This window comes from Podarcis bocagei (assembly GCF_964188305.1).
Source record: "Podarcis bocagei genome assembly, chromosome: 4".
Classification (NCBI taxonomy): Eukaryota; Metazoa; Chordata; class Lepidosauria; order Squamata; family Lacertidae; genus Podarcis; species Podarcis bocagei.
Genome location: NC_138128.1, coordinates 98,049,729 through 98,069,639, shown reverse-complemented (window position 1 = coordinate 98,069,639; position 19,911 = coordinate 98,049,729). Strand labels below are relative to the sequence as shown.

The 19,911-nt window shown below is 41.9% G+C and overlaps 1 protein-coding gene across 2 annotated transcripts in view; it reads right to left on the bottom strand.

Moving 5' to 3' along the window:
* The window catches only part of SEMA3E (semaphorin 3E), a 187,174-nt gene that overhangs the window by 78,061 nt on the left and 89,202 nt on the right, over positions 1–19,911 (bottom strand). For both annotated transcript variants that reach the window (XM_081191629.1, XM_081191630.1), the window contains exon 2: positions 12,424–12,584. In XM_081191629.1, the coding sequence (XP_081047755.1) occupies positions 12,424–12,584 (161 nt within the window). The remainder of the gene's footprint in view (positions 1–12,423; positions 12,585–19,911) is intronic.

Below are 19,911 nucleotides of genomic sequence, written 5' to 3'. Positions count from 1 at the left end.
AAAAGGCACATTAACCTAGGAACTTCCTCTCTGCCCAGAACGTTGGAGGCTATACACCACACCCCCTCAACAGTATTTATAGGAACTCAAACACTGAGATCCTGCTCTGTTCTAGTAACAAGAAGCCGAAAGCACCAGCCTGAAGATGACGAGTGAGACCTCGTCGAAACGTCGCCTAGACACCCCAACTCTTACACGGGAAGACACCCGAAGACACCAAAACCTACATTCCGGTACCCGTGAAAATCTACGAAAGCAAATATCTCACCTCTACGGGGAGGAAACCTTCCAGCTGACAAGAACCTACGAGAAACTAGAAATCCGAAGAGCCACCATCTTATGTGATCTCTTGTTCCTACGCAACTGCCGAGACAACAACTTAATTCCCACATGCTTCCAACTTAAATTCCACTCTAAAACCCCAGCTACCGAAAGGATCCTGAAACGAACTGAACTATCCCTAATCAGAAACGAACTACATAAGAAAAGATACCTACTAAACCAAACCAACAAAGATCTGCTCACTCTTCACCTCAAACTCTGTAACAAAATCCACCCTGCACTCTGGGACAAATGCAAACAACTAGCCGTTTGGAGAGCTGAAACAGAGTCCTCACATAAGACAGACATACACACCAACAAACTCCACAAACTAGAGAAACGCCAGAAGCCCAGCCACCCTCCACAACAACCCATGAAACAAACAGTACATAACATATCAGACAGGATCCTCACCTCAACTGAAACCAAAGTACTCTCCAAAGGTTTCAACTTTGCAGTCGCCCCGAGACGCATCCCCACGGAAAACATCATATGCGGAGTCGAAGCTAGCCTAACCAAAATCAACCCAGATGAAGCCAATAAAATCAGACTTGAAGTCACCAACATCCTCTGCTCCAGCAAACCACCCAGAAGCAATTTACACAAAGAAGAACAGAAAGCACTCACCAACCTGAGGAAAGACAACAACATAATCATTCTCCCAGCAGACAAAGGTAATGCCACTGTTGTGATGAACACATCGGACTACCAAGCAAAACTATCAAATCTACTCCAAGACCCTACCTACCAACCTATAAAAACAGATCCCACCACCTATCTGGAAAAAACCACCAAATCCAAAATAAAAGCCTCTCCTATCAGTGAAGAAATCCAGCTAAGAATCATCCCCAGAGAAAAATCATCCAGATGCCCCAAACTCTACGGTCTCCCCAAGATACACAAAGAAGGAACACCACTCAGACCAATAGTCAGCTCCATAGGCTCACCTCTACAAAATCTCGCTAAATTTCTCGCTAAGCAACTTCAGCCCTATGCAGAATCTATCGCTTCACACGTTACAAACTCCTTCCAGTTCATAGAAACAATAAAGAAGCAAAACCTACATCCCGATGACCTACTTGTGAGCTTCGATGTTGTATCTCTCTTCACACAAGTGCCCATTAATGAAGCCTTGACAGCCATTCAAAACAAATACAATCCCCCCGAATACATCCTGGACCTGACCAACCACTGCCTAACCAACACGTACTTCATCCACAATGGACAAAGATACAAACAGATAGAAGGAGCACCTATGGGATCACCCCTCTCACCGGTCATCGCAAATCTGTACATGGAACACTTTGAAACCAATGCTTTAGACAAGTCAGAACACAAACCCAAACTTTGGCTCAGATATGTTGACGACACCTTTGTAATTTGGCCACACGGGAAGGAAAAACTAGATAGCTTCCTCACACATCTCAACAGCCTACACCCCAAAATACAATTCACTATGGAAATAGAAGCCAACAACCAACTTCCCTTCCTTGACGTCCTAATCTACAAAAAACCTGATGGCTCCCTAGGACACACTATCTACCGGAAAAAAACACACACCAACCGCTACTTACATGCACAATCACACCACCACCCTGCACAAATAAACTCCGTAGCCAAGACTCTCATCTCCAGAACCAAACGCCTGGCTAACAAAGACCACTTGACAACTGAGTTACAGAATCTCTCAAATGTGTTAATCGCCAACGGATACCAGCAAAACAGGGTTACGAAGCTAATCCAAAAAGAAACACCCCCCAAAAACCAAGACACAGAAGAAAACAATGGCATGGCCCTCCTTCCTTATATCAAGGGCACTACAGATAAAATTAGCAAAATCCTCCATAAACACAATATCAAAACAGCCTTTTGCACCAACCAAAAAATAGCCAATATCCTCAGAAACCCAAAAGATAAAATCCAGTTAGAAAACCAAGGGGTCTATGAAATACCCTGCAAAGTCTGCCCAGCCACGTACATTGGACAAACAAACAGACGAATAAATGCACGTATCGCAGAACACAAGAATGCCGTCAAAAAAGAAGAAAAAACTTCCTCTCTTTACCAACACATGAAAGAAACAGGACACGAAATTAATTTTGCAGATTCCAAATTGCTCTTTAACATGGAACATCACCACAAGAGAATAATCATGGAAGCCATCGAGATAGAGAAACACCCTCACAACATGAACAAGCGTGACGACACGTCCCGCCTGCCAGACATCTGGAAATTAGCCCTCCCCACAAAAACCGACACCAGAACCAGAGGCACACAGAACGCCATCTCCAATCAACCACACCAGACCCAAACCCAGACCCTCTCCACAGATAAATTACAGACACCATCCAGTAGCCAAACCATAGTGGCACCTCCGGATGCTGCACCCCCCTGCAATCCCTACACAGATCTGGCTGGCACAGGGCACAAAACCACAGCTCGCCCCTATACACGAAGCCAAGCCAGAGCACAACTAAGTGCAGTACAGCCATCTTCTCAGAAAAACTCTTTACAAGGTCAAGAGGTCAAGACACGAAAGCTTTAGCAACTAATCCACACCTAATGACCCTCCTAAGTGGTACTCAGAATATCACTCAAGTAATCACTCAAGATATCCCTCAAGTAATTAATGAACAAAAGAAGAAAAGGCACATTAACCTAGGAACTTCCTCTCTGCCCAGAACGTTGGAGGCTATACACCACACCCCCTCAACAGTATTTATAGGAACTCAAACACTGAGATCCTGCTCTGTTCTAGTAACAAGAAGCCGAAAGCACCAGCCTGAAGATGACGAGTGAGACCTCGTCGAAACGTCGCCTAGACACCCCAACTCTTACACGGGAAGACACCCGAAGACACCAAAACCTACATTCCGGTACCCGTGAAAATCTACGAAAGCAAATATCTCACCTCTACGGGGAGGAAACCTTCCAGCTGACAAGAACCTACGAGAAACTAGAAATCCGAAGAGCCACCATCTTATGTGATCTCTTGTTCCTACGCAACTGCCGAGACAACAACTTAATTCCCACATGCTTCCAACTTAAATTCCACTCTAAAACCCCAGCTACCGAAAGGATCCTGAAACGAACTGAACTATCCCTAATCAGAAACGAACTACATAAGAAAAGATACCTACTAAACCAAACCAACAAAGATCTGCTCACTCTTCACCTCAAACTCTGTAACAAAATCCACCCTGCACTCTGGGACAAATGCAAACAACTAGCCGTTTGGAGAGCTGAAACAGAGTCCTCACATAAGACAGACATACACACCAACAAACTCCACAAACTAGAGAAACGCCAGAAGCCCAGCCACCCTCCACAACAACCCATGAAACAAACAGTACATAACATATCAGACAGGATCCTCACCTCAACTGAAACCAAAGTACTCTCCAAAGGTTTCAACTTTGCAGTCGCCCCGAGACGCATCCCCACGGAAAACATCATATGCGGAGTCGAAGCTAGCCTAACCAAAATCAACCCAGATGAAGCCAATAAAATCAGACTTGAAGTCACCAACATCCTCTGCTCCAGCAAACCACCCAGAAGCAATTTACACAAAGAAGAACAGAAAGCACTCACCAACCTGAGGAAAGACAACAACATAATCATTCTCCCAGCAGACAAAGGTAATGCCACTGTTGTGATGAACACATCGGACTACCAAGCAAAACTATCAAATCTACTCCAAGACCCTACCTACCAACCTATAAAAACAGATCCCACCACCTATCTGGAAAAAACCACCAAATCCAAAATAAAAGCCTCTCCTATCAGTGAAGAAATCCAGCTAAGAATCATCCCCAGAGAAAAATCATCCAGATGCCCCAAACTCTACGGTCTCCCCAAGATACACAAAGAAGGAACACCACTCAGACCAATAGTCAGCTCCATAGGCTCACCTCTACAAAATCTCGCTAAATTTCTCGCTAAGCAACTTCAGCCCTATGCAGAATCTATCGCTTCACACGTTACAAACTCCTTCCAGTTCATAGAAACAATAAAGAAGCAAAACCTACATCCCGATGACCTACTTGTGAGCTTCGATGTTGTATCTCTCTTCACACAAGTGCCCATTAATGAAGCCTTGACAGCCATTCAAAACAAATACAATCCCCCCGAATACATCCTGGACCTGACCAACCACTGCCTAACCAACACGTACTTCATCCACAATGGACAAAGATACAAACAGATAGAAGGAGCACCTATGGGATCACCCCTCTCACCGGTCATCGCAAATCTGTACATGGAACACTTTGAAACCAATGCTTTAGACAAGTCAGAACACAAACCCAAACTTTGGCTCAGATATGTTGACGACACCTTTGTAATTTGGCCACACGGGAAGGAAAAACTAGATAGCTTCCTCACACATCTCAACAGCCTACACCCCAAAATACAATTCACTATGGAAATAGAAGCCAACAACCAACTTCCCTTCCTTGACGTCCTAATCTACAAAAAACCTGATGGCTCCCTAGGACACACTATCTACCGGAAAAAAACACACACCAACCGCTACTTACATGCACAATCACACCACCACCCTGCACAAATAAACTCCGTAGCCAAGACTCTCATCTCCAGAACCAAACGCCTGGCTGACAAAGACCACTTGACAACTGAGTTACAGAATCTCTCAAATGTGTTAATCGCCAACGGATACCAGCAAAACAGGGTTACGAAGCTAATCCAAAAAGAAACACCCCCCAAAAACCAAGACACAGAAGAAAACAATGGCATGGCCCTCCTTCCTTATATCAAGGGCACTACAGATAAAATTAGCAAAATCCTCCATAAACACAATATCAAAACAGCCTTTTGCACCAACCAAAAAATAGCCAATATCCTCAGAAACCCAAAAGATAAAATCCAGTTAGAAAACCAAGGGGTCTATGAAATACCCTGCAAAGTCTGCCCAGCCACGTACATTGGACAAACAAACAGACGAATAAATGCACGTATCGCAGAACACAAGAATGCCGTCAAAAAAGAAGAAAAAACTTCCTCTCTTTACCAACACATGAAAGAAACAGGACACGAAATTAATTTTGCAGATTCCAAATTGCTCTTTAACATGGAACATCACCACAAGAGAATAATCATGGAAGCCATCGAGATAGAGAAACACCCTCACAACATGAACAAGCGTGACGACACGTCCCGCCTGCCAGACATCTGGAAATTAGCCCTCCCCACAAAAACCGACACCAGAACCAGAGGCACACAGAACGCCATCTCCAATCAACCACACCAGACCCAAACCCAGACCCTCTCCACAGATAAATTACAGACACCATCCAGTAGCCAAACCATAGTGGCACCTCCGGATGCTGCACCCCCCTGCAATCCCTACACAGATCTGGCTGGCACAGGGCACAAAACCACAGCTCGCCCCTATACACGAAGCCAAGCCAGAGCACAACTAAGTGCAGTACAGCCATCTTCTCAGAAAAACTCTTCACAAGGTCAAGAGGTCAAGACACGAAAGCTTTAGCAACTAATCCACACCTAATGACCCTCCTAAGTGGTACTCAGAATATCACTCAAGTAATCACTCAAGATATCCCTCAAGTAATTAATGAACAAAAGAAGAAAAGGCACATTAACCTAGGAACTTCCTCTCTGCCCAGAACGTTGGAGGCTATACACCACACCCCCTCAACAGTATTTATAGGAACTCAAACACTGAGATCCTGCTCTGTTCTAGTAACAAGAAGCCGAAAGCACCAGCCTGAAGATGACGAGTGAGACCTCGTCGAAACGTCGCCTAGACACCCCAACTCTTACACGGGAAGACACCCGAAGACACCAAAACCTACATATATATATATATATATATATATATTAAAGTTTTCAATATATTACAAAAAGAAAAACAAACAAAATAGAATCAAAAGGGAATACAAAGAGTAAAAATAATTAACAGAGTAAAAAGAAAAAGAAAAAAGCAAACCCCTTCCCACCGTGTAAAAAAGAAGAAAAAAGAAGAAAAAAGAAAAAAAAATCAATAAAAAGAAAACAAAAAAGTGACAAAAATACAAAACCCCCTAACCTTTAAAAACATTTAAAAACAAATTCATTGTTTTCGGACCCTTAACTGTCATAACCTTCTTTCTTAGACTTCCTCCCCCTCCCTTCCTTTGTATCCTGGTTATTAATTATCCCAGCAAATCCTTTCCATTCCATGTTTCATAAAATTCTGTCATTACATTACCCTAGACTATTTTGATCTTATCTTTCTATAAGAATAAACCTTAAAATTTAAAACTTAAGTCTTAACCTTACCAGCTTCTTATAATCATGATATTCTTTCATAATTCTTTAAGCATCTTTGCTAAAGCCAGGTAATTTCTTCCAACATTTTTTCTATCATTCATCAACTTTATAAAACATTCTAGTAATAAGAAAAAAGGAAGAAAGAAAGGTACAAACAAATCCATTTTTTTCCCCCAACGTCCCTTCCTCCTGGTTCCGGGTTTTGTCAGTCCTTATTCTCATCAGACTAGCCCATTAACCTGGTAGCCTTATGTCCGAGGCCCTCAAGTCACTTCCATGGCCCTTCCGCGGCTCTTCTTCATATTTGTAGCTGTAATTTCCCTTATCTCCTGCTCATGGTAACTCCAGCTTGACAATGTCTCTTGCTTGTGGTAGCTCCAACTTGACAATGTTTTTAACCCTTCTCGACAGATCAGACCCTTTTCCGTATTCGTCGCTGCATTCCATGTAGAATTTAAAAGCATGTTTCAAGGGCCCTCCAAAATTGAGAGCCCCCATAGTCCCAAACATTTCGCAGCCCATTACCATGTTTAAAAAGTCCAGACATCCCAACATAGGGGGGTCAATCCGGCCCCCCATTTCCAAACCACACCAAGCTTTTCCATGCTTGGCGTATTGTAGGTAGCTGATTGCGTGGTGAAGTGAATGGAATCTCTTCTAACCCAGCTTAAATGAGCTCCTTGGATGATAGAGAGTGGGAAATATGGGGATTCATAGTAGAACTTTTTTGTACATGTGTTTTTTTTAACACACACACGGACCCGGACACACAAACAAGCAACTCACAAATGCGAATCTACTTAATTTATTTTAAACGTGTTTCTCGAACCAAGTGACCTTTGGGGACCAGAAGAAATAGCCATAAAGAGCCCAGAGAGAGTGACCACCTTACATTCTTTGCCAATTAAGTGATTTTCAAGTTATGGCCTCATAAAAATCCTAGTGCATTTTACATCCACCCAAGTTTTTATTGCTTCATCCTTGGAGATTCCTAAACCATTCGTTCTTGCTGAAATTTCTAAGATATCATTCAATTGTTTAATGAGAGAGCGAACACATCTGTGATGAACATGTTTCCTTTCTGTTGTTGAAAAATATTTGTTAATCAGACTCATCCATCAGGCTGAAGCCAAGCCGGCTAAATAAAACCTCGGTTCATAGCCACTCTTGGAGAGCACAGCACAGCAATCTGACCAAATCTAATACAATCCCTTTTCATGAGACTGAAGATAAAAAGAGATTTATTAAGACTGTGCACCATTACAGTAATTAAAGTATTTCTGTTAGTTCTGCTGACTTTAGTCTTTAGAGGGGGAAAGTAGACAGGATTATTTACATTATTATTCCTCACTATATCAGATTGTAATTGTGGGTTACATCCAAAACTATTTCTACTCAGAGTAGACACACTGGAATTAATGACCATTATTTACTTGGGTCCATTAATTTCAGTAGGTCTACTCTGTGTGTAATTTAGTTGGAGACAACCCATTGCTTCCACTCTTCTGCCTTTAAGAATAAGAAAAACTCCTCCAAGATAGCTAACAAATCATGGCAGAAACATTACAATGAATAAGCTGGGCTCCACTTCCCAAAATTGACTATTTTCCTGGAAAATAGTCACAGAAATGCCATTCAACTTTTCTGCTGAAGACTGGGACTGAACATTTTAGGAGGACTCCAACTCAGCCCTAATTTTTTAATCTTAGTACTTCTTTCTTTCTGTAATTGGGAATGAAAGAGAAAATATAGAAAATGGCATTTCCTTCTAATAACGAGTGATAGTTTTTGTTCATGAAACTGCAAGTTGTTTGACACACAAAAAGGCAGCTGTGGTGAATTTTCCCCAAACTGAAAAGCAGCTATTTGGATGGGTTTAATCAAGATTTCAGTTAAGAGGCAGATGACCAGACCAATCAACTACATGTTCGTTAATTGGAACACAACCCCTAGTTGGAATCTGACAGCATTAAGGTAGAATTATTTGTTATTTAGTCATTTAGTCGTGTGACCCCATGGACCAGAGCACGCAAGGCACTCCTGTCTTCCACTGCCTCCCACAGTTTGCTCAAACTCATGCTGGTAGCTTCGAGAACACTGTCCCACCATCTCGTCCTCTGTCATCCCCTTCTCCTTGTGCCCTCCATCTTTCCCAGCATCAGGGTCTTTTCCAGGGAGTCTTCTCTTCTCATCAGGTGGCCAAAGTATTGGAGCCTCAGCTTCAGGATCTGTCCTTGGAGTGAGCACTCAGGGCTGATTTCCCTAAGAATGGATAGGTTGGATCTTCTTGCAGTTCATGGGACTCTCAAGAGTCTCCTCCAGCACCAGAATTCAAAAGCATCAATTCTTCAGCGATCAGCCTTCTTTATTATGTAGAATTATTATTAAATGTAGAATTATTACATGCAAACATTTCATGTATATATACTGTAAACTGCTCTGTGATTATCCTATGCTATAGGTCTCAGGTCTGTTGAGGAGCCTGTCCAACACATTGCTCATTCATAATATGACCTTTTTTCTTTCTTTTGCACGTTGGATAACTTGGGATAGAAATTTAAAAAGAGACGAACAAGGAATGCAACACCTCTGCCCCACCTTATCAACTGCGAATGGTCTGCTTGCTTTCACTGTGGTTCATGCGTGCATTTGTAAATAAAACATTTTTAAAGATACTGTAAGACTCCAGTTGTGTCTCATGCAAAGGAAACTAAAACTTGGAATGCTGCTTCTCAACAGCATAATAATATAGACAATTTTCCTCTACACATCTCCCCCCTTTCACATTTTTTTTGCATAGTGTTTCACAAATACTTATTATTTATTTGGCTGTCTTGCACTGAAGCCTCCAGGCAACGAGCTATGCAGGAAGTGAAGCAATAGTTATGAATCTAAAGAATCTGTTCAAATGGAATAAATATTCCTCCTGCAAACAGACATTGAATATTCGATGTGTCATTTCATAGGATACAGACTTGGTCTTAATAGCTGAAAAACACATTACTTTCTAAATGCCTTTGCATCCTCTTGCAATCCAGGACCCATATGCTATCAGTGGACATAATCAGATGGAAATAATAGCTTGCCTTACAGTAAATCTTCCCTATTCTTGTCTGGAGGATTTCTGATGGTACTTCTTATAGAGATTGCTTTCCTATTGAGATAAGCGTATATGGACACCTCTTGAGTGTTTGCGGCACCTGCTTATCATCCTGAAATTATATACCATGGTAATCAGATAAAGCTGCTTCTTTAGATGTGCTGTAGATGCTTTGAATTGATGCAGATGAAAGTGGTCAGGCTTTAAAAAAAAACTAATTCACAAAATAGGTGGATTCCCCACCTGTAACATTTGTCATTTCCCAAGCTGAGCTAAAAGTCACAGGCAAGAGATGGCAGTAGAGCTTCTGAAGTCTCCAACAGGCAGGAAGGATGCCCATCCAATTTTCAAGCGGTGGTAGAAAGGTGAAAGATGTCAAATGAAACCAAAACCTCAGCTCTAACATCTCTGCGGTTTCACGTCAAATGGCATGTACAGTGGTGCCTCGCAAGACGAAATTAATTCGTTCCGCAAGTTTTTTCTTCTTGCGAGTTTTTCGTCTTGCGATGCACGGTTTCCCATAGGAATGCATTGAAAATCAATTAATGCGTTCCTATGGAAACCGCCTTCAGACCAGGTCCGGGGACAGTCTGTCCCCCGACCTCTTCTGAAGGCTGGGGGGGGGCAAGGGCTTTTCTTCCCACCCCCAGCATTTTAAAAAAACCCGGGACAGCGGAGGACTTCTCCGCTGTCCGGGCGATCTTAAAATGCTGGCGGGCGGCATTTTAAAATCGCCCAGGACAGCGGAGGACTTCTCCGCTGTCCGGGGCGATGTAAAAGCCCCTGGGAAGGCAGGCAGGGGGGACAAAGACTTTTGCCCCCCGCCCGCCTTCAGAAGAGGTCCTGGACCTCTTCTGAAGGCGGGCGGGGGGCAAAAGTCTTTGCCCCCCCCCCGCCTGCCTTCAAAAGCCGTCCGGGACAGCGGAGAAACGCGCTGCCTTTCTCTGCTCTCCCGGGAAGGCAGGCAGGGGGGAGCAAAGACTTTCGCCCCCCGTCCGCCTTCAGAAGAGGTCCAGGACCTCTTCTGAAGGCGGGCGGGGGGCGAAAGTCTTTGCCCCCCCCCGCCTGCCTTCAAAAGCCGTCCGCGATAGCAGGAAGCGCTTCCCTGCTATCCCGGACTGCTTTTAAAATGCTGGCTGTGGGGAGCAAAGCCTTTCGGCCCCCGCCGGCCTTCCTGGACCTCTTCTGAAGGCCGGAGGGGGGGAAAGGCTTTGCTCCCCACCACCAGCATTTAAAAGAGGTCCCTGGAGATTTCCCTATGGGCTTTCGTCTTGCGAAGCAAGCCCATAGGGAAATTCGTCTTGCGAAGCGCCTCCAAAACAGAAAACCCTTTCGTCTTGCGGGTTTTCCGTCTTGCGAGGCATTCGTCTTGCGAGGTACCACTGTAACTTTTGTTATTTTTGTTACATCTCTACCAATCTCTACCTCCAACACAAAACAATCCTTCCTTCCTTAAGCTTGCACAATCATTTGTGGCTTAAAACGCAGACAGGACATTCTTTCTCTTAGTTTGGATTGAAGCTGGCTTGGGGTGGAAATGTATGAAAACACGGCAGGATAAATACAGGATAGATACAGATAGTGGTCGACATCATACACACACTGCTTTCTAAATCAGCAGTGGGAGACACGGATGCAGAGCAAATGGGAACAACTGAACTTAGTGGCAACTTTATCTACTAAGAGACAGAGCAACGGAGAGGCAAGAGACTGCACAAATGAAGCCACGAGAAACTGTGCACTCAAAGTAAATGCAAGAAGTGAATGCCAAAAAAAGAGAAAAATTGTGTACAGTCCCTTTCAACTACCCCAGTTATGTGTTACATTCAAGGTAAGATCTCAGCACATGAGGAAAATAATAATAATAATAATAATAATAATAATAATAATAATAATAATAATAATAATAATTTTATTTTTACCCCGCCCTTCCCCGTTCAAAAACTGGGCTCAGGGCGGCTAACAACAAATTTAAAACACTTTAAAACCCTCAATTATAAAAGCAGCATAAAATACGGTATAAAAACATGAATAACAATAACATTCAAAAAACAAAAATAAAAAAACCAGTTAGATAATTCCCAGGGCTAGCTGGCTGAATTGGTCCTACTTGGGCCAGCAAGGAGGCCAGGGGAGAATTAGCTGTGGGATCTCAGAGTGGGTGATCTTCATAAAAAGGAAGGGGGAAGGAAGAGAAGGGAAATAAAAGATCAGGCTGAATTCCAATTAAAGGCCAGGCAGAATAGCTCTGTCTTACAGGCCTGGTGGAAGGAGGTTAAATCCTGAAGGGCCCTAATCTCATGGGGCAGAGCATTCCACCAGGTCGGAGCCATCACTGAAAAGGCCCTGGCCCTGGTGGAGGATAGTTTGACTTCCTTAGGGCCCGGGACCTCTAAACTATGGTTAACCTTAAGGTCCTCTGCGGGGCAGACCAGGAGAGGCGGCCCGTAGATATGAGGACCCTAAGCCACAAAGGGCTTTAAAGGTCAATTAACCAGCATAAGGCCTCATTGAAGTGGACATTTTGGAACGAGCTTGCTCAAATGGTGCTCCCAGAGTATTGTGCTCCTTGTATTCCATTTGGAAAGCCAGCCTCCTTCCCGTTCCACAAAAGAAAGAAAGAGAGAGAGAGAGAGAGAGAGAGAGAGAGAGAGAACCCCACATTATAAAAAATGTCTTGCTATTACTGTAGCATATATAGTTTACTGTACCTCTCTGTAATTTTCACTGACTCGGTCTAAGCTGAGAGAATATACCAGGTTCTTTCCTCCTACAAAGAGCCGGTCTTGATACTCATCCAGAAGCATTACATGAAGGCCAAGGTATCCAGATGGACTATGGAAGACTGATGTTCTGTTCAAATCCCAGAGCTCTGAAACACAAAGTGTACATTATAAGTGCTGAAAAGCCTTACACTCATATTCCCTTGGGAAATTAGGAAAATGGATCCGGGACAGTTAGATCTTCCCAAGCTTTTAACTTTATGGAATACCTGGGGTTTCGTTTTTGAATTCCCTGAACCTTAAAGGAAGGCTGAGTGGAGAACTTTCCAATTCAATATTGCTTCTCAATACATCACTCGTACACTCACACAATAAGGAGAGTCTTCCTTTTTTAAGAAATATATCTTTAGAAAAAATCAGAAAGGTTAGATTAAATCAATTGAAAGTCCTCTTTCATCCTTCTACTTGCCAGAGCTATACAGCTGTATTGTCCTGACATAAATCGTCTAATGCCTAACAAGCTTATACTGGGATAGCTAGATTTTGCACACAATTATATGCTGACACTTACTACAGGACTAAGAGTATAGATTTGTAGATTATATATCCTAAATTAAATTCTTCTCAAAAAACCCCAACACCCTACAACCACCAAAGATGCCATAATAAAGGTATTACAAGATACTACAAGCCATGTCTATGTCTCCAAGAGGTGTAACCATTGCTGTGATATCTTTGGTGACTATTATTCAAAAATATGCATTCTAGTCTTATGGTTATGTCTTGAACCTGTCAACCCCATGTTGGCAAGGATGAAAAAGCAAGGCCATTTCTTTTGCAGCCTTGGAAAATGATCAAAACAATTTCTACTTCAGAACCATTGCCATAAAGAGCTGCAAGTTCTTGTGAACTTTAGACATGTAGACTGCTTCTGCTGTTTGATATTGTTTCGATTGATGTATTTTATGCATTCTACTTTCATTTTATATTTATTTTGTGTTAGCCTTTGGGCCAAAAGGTATATAAATATATGTGGTGAATAAAAATACACTACCACACCATCAAGTCTGATGTCTGATGGAGCAAAGGTTGGAGCTTAGAAGCACACAATTTCAAAGATAGAAAGAAAGATCTCAAGTGATGGGTGATGGTGTAGATAATGCCATTATATAGTTTGGTCACTAAGAGGTACTAAACCTTAGCTATACCTGGGTTCTGTCATAGATGTCCTATTACCGCTCTTAGTTAAGAGAAACCCTTTCCTGTTTCCTAACTTGTGTGTTCTTGAAGCCTTCCGAGTCAATGACACTTGACCCAGCTCAACCTAACATGAGACTGTTTTCCAGTCTACTTTTACCTCTCTAGCAAGCTTACACTTGTGCACTAGGGACAGGAGAACATCAGCTGAAGGCGAAAAAAGCTTACAGGAGAAAGGAGGTGCTTCATCAGCCTGATCTTTAAGGTATGAATGTTCTGGAAATACTCAAGAGTTGCTTAAGGATTTTAGTTTCCTTCTGAATATCTTTGGGGAAAGAGCTAAGATCTCAGGTGAGAAACCTTCTAGAAGGAAGGGGGAAAGCTAGTTTCCACAGGACCCATTTTGAGGCTTACCCCCTGTTCAAAAATTCAAACCAGTTGGCTTTTGTACTTTGGCTAAAAGAAAAATACTAGATAAAATAAAAAGGGGAATTACTGGATTCCTGGGTTCAGGTTTGTGGCAAGTTCTGTTGGGTGAGAGAGCCCCAGCAGAGACTTTTCAATCCTGTTCTCATGCGACCAGACACAATAGGCTGTGCATAAATATTTACAATATTCAGCATCCCTTATTACATTTTTTTACGGAATCTTAGTACATTTTGATGTTCATTTTTCAATAGCACCAATTGATCACAAGCAAAAAGGATGTCATGGCCAATGCTTTGCACTGAAAGTAAAACAGGTTCTCAACTGAAACACATGTGGGGAAAACAATATTTTCCTCCCAGTTTGATTCAATGTGTATTTAAGCAGATACAGGTTACTCTTAGTCTCAAGTAAGTGTTTCATTTTAATAATGAGCACTCACACTATACATTGTGGGTGCCCTTTGCGGGATCGCTCATGGTGCTACAGTTCCCAGGGAGCTTACTGGCAAACAGAGGCTGGCTTGCCTCTCAGTGTTAATTTTTGGAGGTTCACACTCAGCCTCAGTAATCAAGTTTCTTGCTGGGAGGTGGGGCCAGCCCCCATTTATAAATAGGGGGTGGAGCCGACAATAGCCAGGCAGTCGGCTCTGGAGAGTCACCCTCCCTACCTTCCCTTTGTTTAATGTTTTATTGTTTGCCGGTTAACTTTTTCTTCCTGTTTAGCTGGCGCTTTTGCGGTTTTTGACTGGTTGCTGTTGAAGGACTGGGAAGAAATTTTCCTGCATTGGCAGGTTTTGATGTAGCAATTCATCACAAGTTTGGCGGTTATGGCCTTGGATGGAATCCTTTAGTCTTTTCTTCCCTATATGGGGGGCGGGGTGTGAAGTGGTGACTCACCCCCCTGTGGCGGCGATTCCAGGGTCCCCCTCTTAAAGGGGTTATATATATGGGAGTCACTGGCCATACACCGAAAGGTCATCAGTGAACTACCCTGCATGTGGGGATATGGGCTGGGCTGCCTGCTACACTTACGTCTCGCAGAGCACCCCCATATCCCATTTACCCTGATGAGCCCCAGTTCCCCCTGGCTGGGGGGCTGGGAGGGATACATGCCCAAGGCCTAAGCCAAGGTCTTCCTACATTTGGAAGTTTAATAAAGTTGTCTGTTGGGTCTCTGAACCGTAGTAAAGATTGATGATGGTGATGAATAAAGTTGTGGCCCGATTTTAATTCCATATAACGTTGTCAGAGTCTTTATTCCTTCCTTATGATCCCTGGGGGCTGGGGCTGTCGCCGCCTGGTCATGCAGTGGGAAGCTTTATAGAAAGGTGACTGAAGTTAGCACCAAAATGGGGAAAAAAATTCCCTTAGAATAGTGAATCATATGACCCCCCGATAGTTTTTTCAGTGGAAGGCACCTCAGTCATTATCTATTGTACACCTAGTTGATATTCCGGTCAGAGCTGTGAAGACATTTCTGACAGACAGACAGGTGAAAGATTTTACAGAGTATATCGTTTGCACAAGCAGACCCACTTCACACATTCTCTAACCTCTTGTGAAATCTTCCTCAATCTCAAGTAATTATGTGGAGCATCCTTCAAGAAAGATGCCTACCAGATGTGGGGCACTGGTGAGCGGCATTTTGAACTCATCAATATGCAAGGGACCCCTTTCATGATTTCTTTATGGAGCAACGATCCACGTTACCATATGTCCCAAGCAATAATATGCCAGACTGTATAATGTAATAATCTACAAAGTTCATGTAATGTGAGCAGACCATCTAATGGGCAGCTCGTGTCTTCAACTATCAATTTAGTAAAGGGCTGTCAAATGGATTTCCTGCCATTCTTAAACCTGGGAATATTTGTCAGGATGTTGGCAGGCTACCAAGACATTTAATTTGTCTACGTTTCTTGGTACCTGCTGGAGAAGAGAATGCAAAAAATGCCTTTTAAAAAAATGATAGACGTAGTCAGGTGTGGGGGGAAGACAGAAAAACTTGTTTGGAGGGGGAGCAAAATTAGATGACAATCTAACCCCCTGGCCAGTGGTGGCAAGGCCTGGTGGAGAACTGCTGTCTATGCAGCCCTGCTGCTTGTGCCCCCCAGGGGGGTGGAGCGGGGTGTGTGTGGAAGGGACAGTACAATGTCTCTTTGTAGATCATGCCACCTGCGGGTGCTGTGGTGGTGGTGGTGGTGGAAGACACAGTATAATGTCTCTTTGTAGATTTTACCAGAAAGTGGAAATGGACCAGATACCTCAAGCAATATCGTCCGCGGGCATGCAGAATTGTTCAAAGTTGTGCTTTATTTTAAAGCATTCCCATGCCATAAACTGGAGGTACAAAAGCGAATTGTAATTCATAAAGACAAGTCAACATCTGAAATTAAATAGAGTGATTATTGTTCTTAGAGCAGGTTAAGTGTTTCATGAAGTTCAGAAATTTATCCTCACACTTTAAAAAAGAAAAGAAAAGATTGGACTTTTTTTTTTTCTGGAGCCATCCTGAAGACAAGCAAGACAGAGTGGTTTACATTTCCCCTTCTCAGTTGGATCTGGTTGCTATTACTGCACAGAATCCAAAAGGCTGTAAAAACACGAGGCACATCTACACTGTAAAATTGGTTACAGCCTGTCTAGATTTTTAAGCGGCTCTGTATGACTGAAATTATTTTCCTAATTTTTCCTCTGTCATCTCCTATAAGAACTTGGTTTATGCTCCTTTGTGAACACATATCAAATTCAGCTAGTGTCATTGAAACCGATCTGTTTTTAGATCTTAACAATGGAAATATAAAACATAACAAACCTGCCAAGATCTATGGCAGGAGTCTTTTTATAATCCTACTGAAACCAAAGTTCATGATCACAAAGAATTATGGTGTTTGCTTCCCCTCCTAGGTTTCCACTGGGAGATTGGAGTTTCCATGAAAGGGGTTGGGGCAGAAACTCTACATATGAACATTAGGCAACTTGTATAGCTTCAGATTTTACAATTTAGCCTTAGGAACAGGTTCCTCTCCAAACAAATAAATGAGCACCCTTTCAAATAAACTAATTCAATAACAAACTGGTAATTATAATCTAATAAAATCCCTAATCTAATATTGAAACAAACAAGTTCTCTAGTATCCTTTTTCAATCGTCCTTCAGATTTTTTTTGGAAGAGAACAGCATTGAAATGTTAACCATTTTATTGGTGGTCTCTTCTCAAAAAACAAACTTGAAAGAGACATTAAAAAAAAATGGGAGTGAGGGTGGGCATAAAGTTTACTGTTTGGGAGGATTCTTTTGCATTTCAGAATATCATCTATCTATCTATCTATCTATCTATCTATCATCTATCTATCTATCTATCATCTATCTGTCTATCTATCTATCATCTATCTATCTATCTATCTATCTATCTATCATCTATCTCTATCTATCATCTATCTATCTATCATCTATCTATCTATCTATCTATCTATCTATCTATCTATCTATCTATCATCTATCTATCTATCTATCTATCAATCATCTATCTATCTATCTATCTATCTATCTATCATCTATCATCTATCATCTATCATCTATCATCTATCATCTATCATCTATCTATCTATCTATCTATCTATCTATCTATCTATCATCTATCTATCTATCTATCATCTATCTATCTATCATCTATTTATCTATCATCTATCTATCTATCTATCATCTATCTATCTATCATCTATCTATCTATCTATCATCTATCTATCTATCTATCTATCTATCTATCTATCTATCTATCATCTATCTATCTATCTATCTATCTATCTATCTATCATCTATCTATCATCTATCTATCTATATATCAGAGGCTTACAACTCAATCTCCACACAGATGAAAGGTTGAAGATTTTGAGACTAGATAATAGAGATTCCCATTGTTCAAATCAAAATTCCTATTGACATCAATATATGACAGACAATCTCACTGTCAGCAACGTACTTGATGTCAACTGAATAGCTGGGTCAGATTTGTGGGGCTGAGACTATGTCACACTAATAATTCAGAGAAGCAAATTTCCAAGAATTGTCTAAACTGGATCATGTGATGTTCTCTTACGCCAAGTCAGACAGCTGACCCACTCAGATCCGGTATTATTTCCTCTAACTGGGAGCCTTGGGTCTTGGGCTGAGGAACCTCCCAGCCCTGCTATCTAAGATCCTTTAAATTGAGGTGGAAAGTGAGCCTGAGACCTTCCTCATTGCAAAGTCACATGATGTGCCACTGAGTTATAGCCTCTCCACCGAGGGATCACAACAGTATGGAGAAGGGGATATGATATACCTATAAAACCAGCCAGCAACACTATCATACTAATCTTGGAAATGAGTAAGAGAACACTTCTTTGTACACTATCTGAACATCATGGTCAACTCCAGCAGGACGCCTTCCTTGGTGGCTGCTCCACAGTGACCTGCCTTCGTAGAATAGGGCAGTATCTCTACAGAGAAGTTCAATGCCAAGAGCTTTTAGCCCCATCACAGTTCTGGGTCATATGTATCAGCTAATCACATGAACTGACTCCAATGAAAACTTTGAAGTAATGTTAGATAAATGAATTCATACAAGCAAGCCACCATTTGTCTAGTCATGAACATTCAGACAGCAGCGTATTCTGACTTCCTGACATTTCCTTACGTGGTGTTTTACACAACATAAAGGTCTCTTCTGAAAATCTAGTGGAATCTACTGGAAACTTATTGATCATTTCCATGTTAATTGCTTCCAGAAAAATATATATGCAACCCTGTTAATCAGGAGCGTTAATTTAAAATCCAACACCTGGTCCAGAGCTGTGGTATAACAGACACCATACAGCAATGTTTGCTTGTATTGTCATGGTTTACTGTTTTAGTTGTATGTTAAAAACAATCATAATGAAGAAACCTTTTTTGGGGGAAACGGTTTATATTTTTCTCTGATCAACTACTTATTCTCCAAAAGCTTTCACCAGAGTCAATGCCTCTCATTAGTCCTTGAGTTCTTAGTGATTTATTAATACACACTGAATAAACTATTTTGTTTTATTTTTATTTTGCTTTAAACAAATACAAATAAATATAAACAACCACAAATACAAAAGAAAAATCCTTGATACTGATCATAATGGAAAAGGCTAAAAAACTACAAAAAATATCAAAGTACATGGCATAGAACATAAGCCATTATGGGAAAGAAAAAAGAAAAAAGAAAGAGGAAAGAAGAAGGAAGACAAAGGGGTGGGGGGGAACACGCCAAAACACAAGAAGGTCACAACAGATCATTATTCTTATCAATTCTATCTGCATTCCATAGAATCCCTCATCTTGGTATCAGGGAACATCAGGCAAATGAGTAAACTATTTTGAACATCATCAAACCTCCCTGAGTCTTGAATGGGAAAATTTGGGAGAGGGGGGAATTTGGAGAAATGAGTGAATGCTTCAGCAACCTTTAGACCAGGCATAGGCAAACTTGGCCCTCCAGATGTTTTGGGACCGCAGTTCCCATAATCCCTGACCACTGGTCCTGTTAGCTAGGAATGATGGGAGTTGTAGTCCCAAAACATCTGGAGGGCCGAGTTTGCCTATGTCTGCTTTAGACCCAAAAACTTGAAGGTCATCAAAGATGGTACTTCGGGGGAACTAAGGTACTGCTTTGCAAACTAGCACACCTATCTCATTTACCCCTGCTCAACACGTAGATTGTAAAATACTTCAATGCGAGTCTCCAATACTTTTCCTGTCAAAAGGTCACAGAAACATTTAAGCAGTCCGGAATGTGGAACAATACAATGCTCTTTCTATCTGGCAGCAGTGTGGTTACGAATAT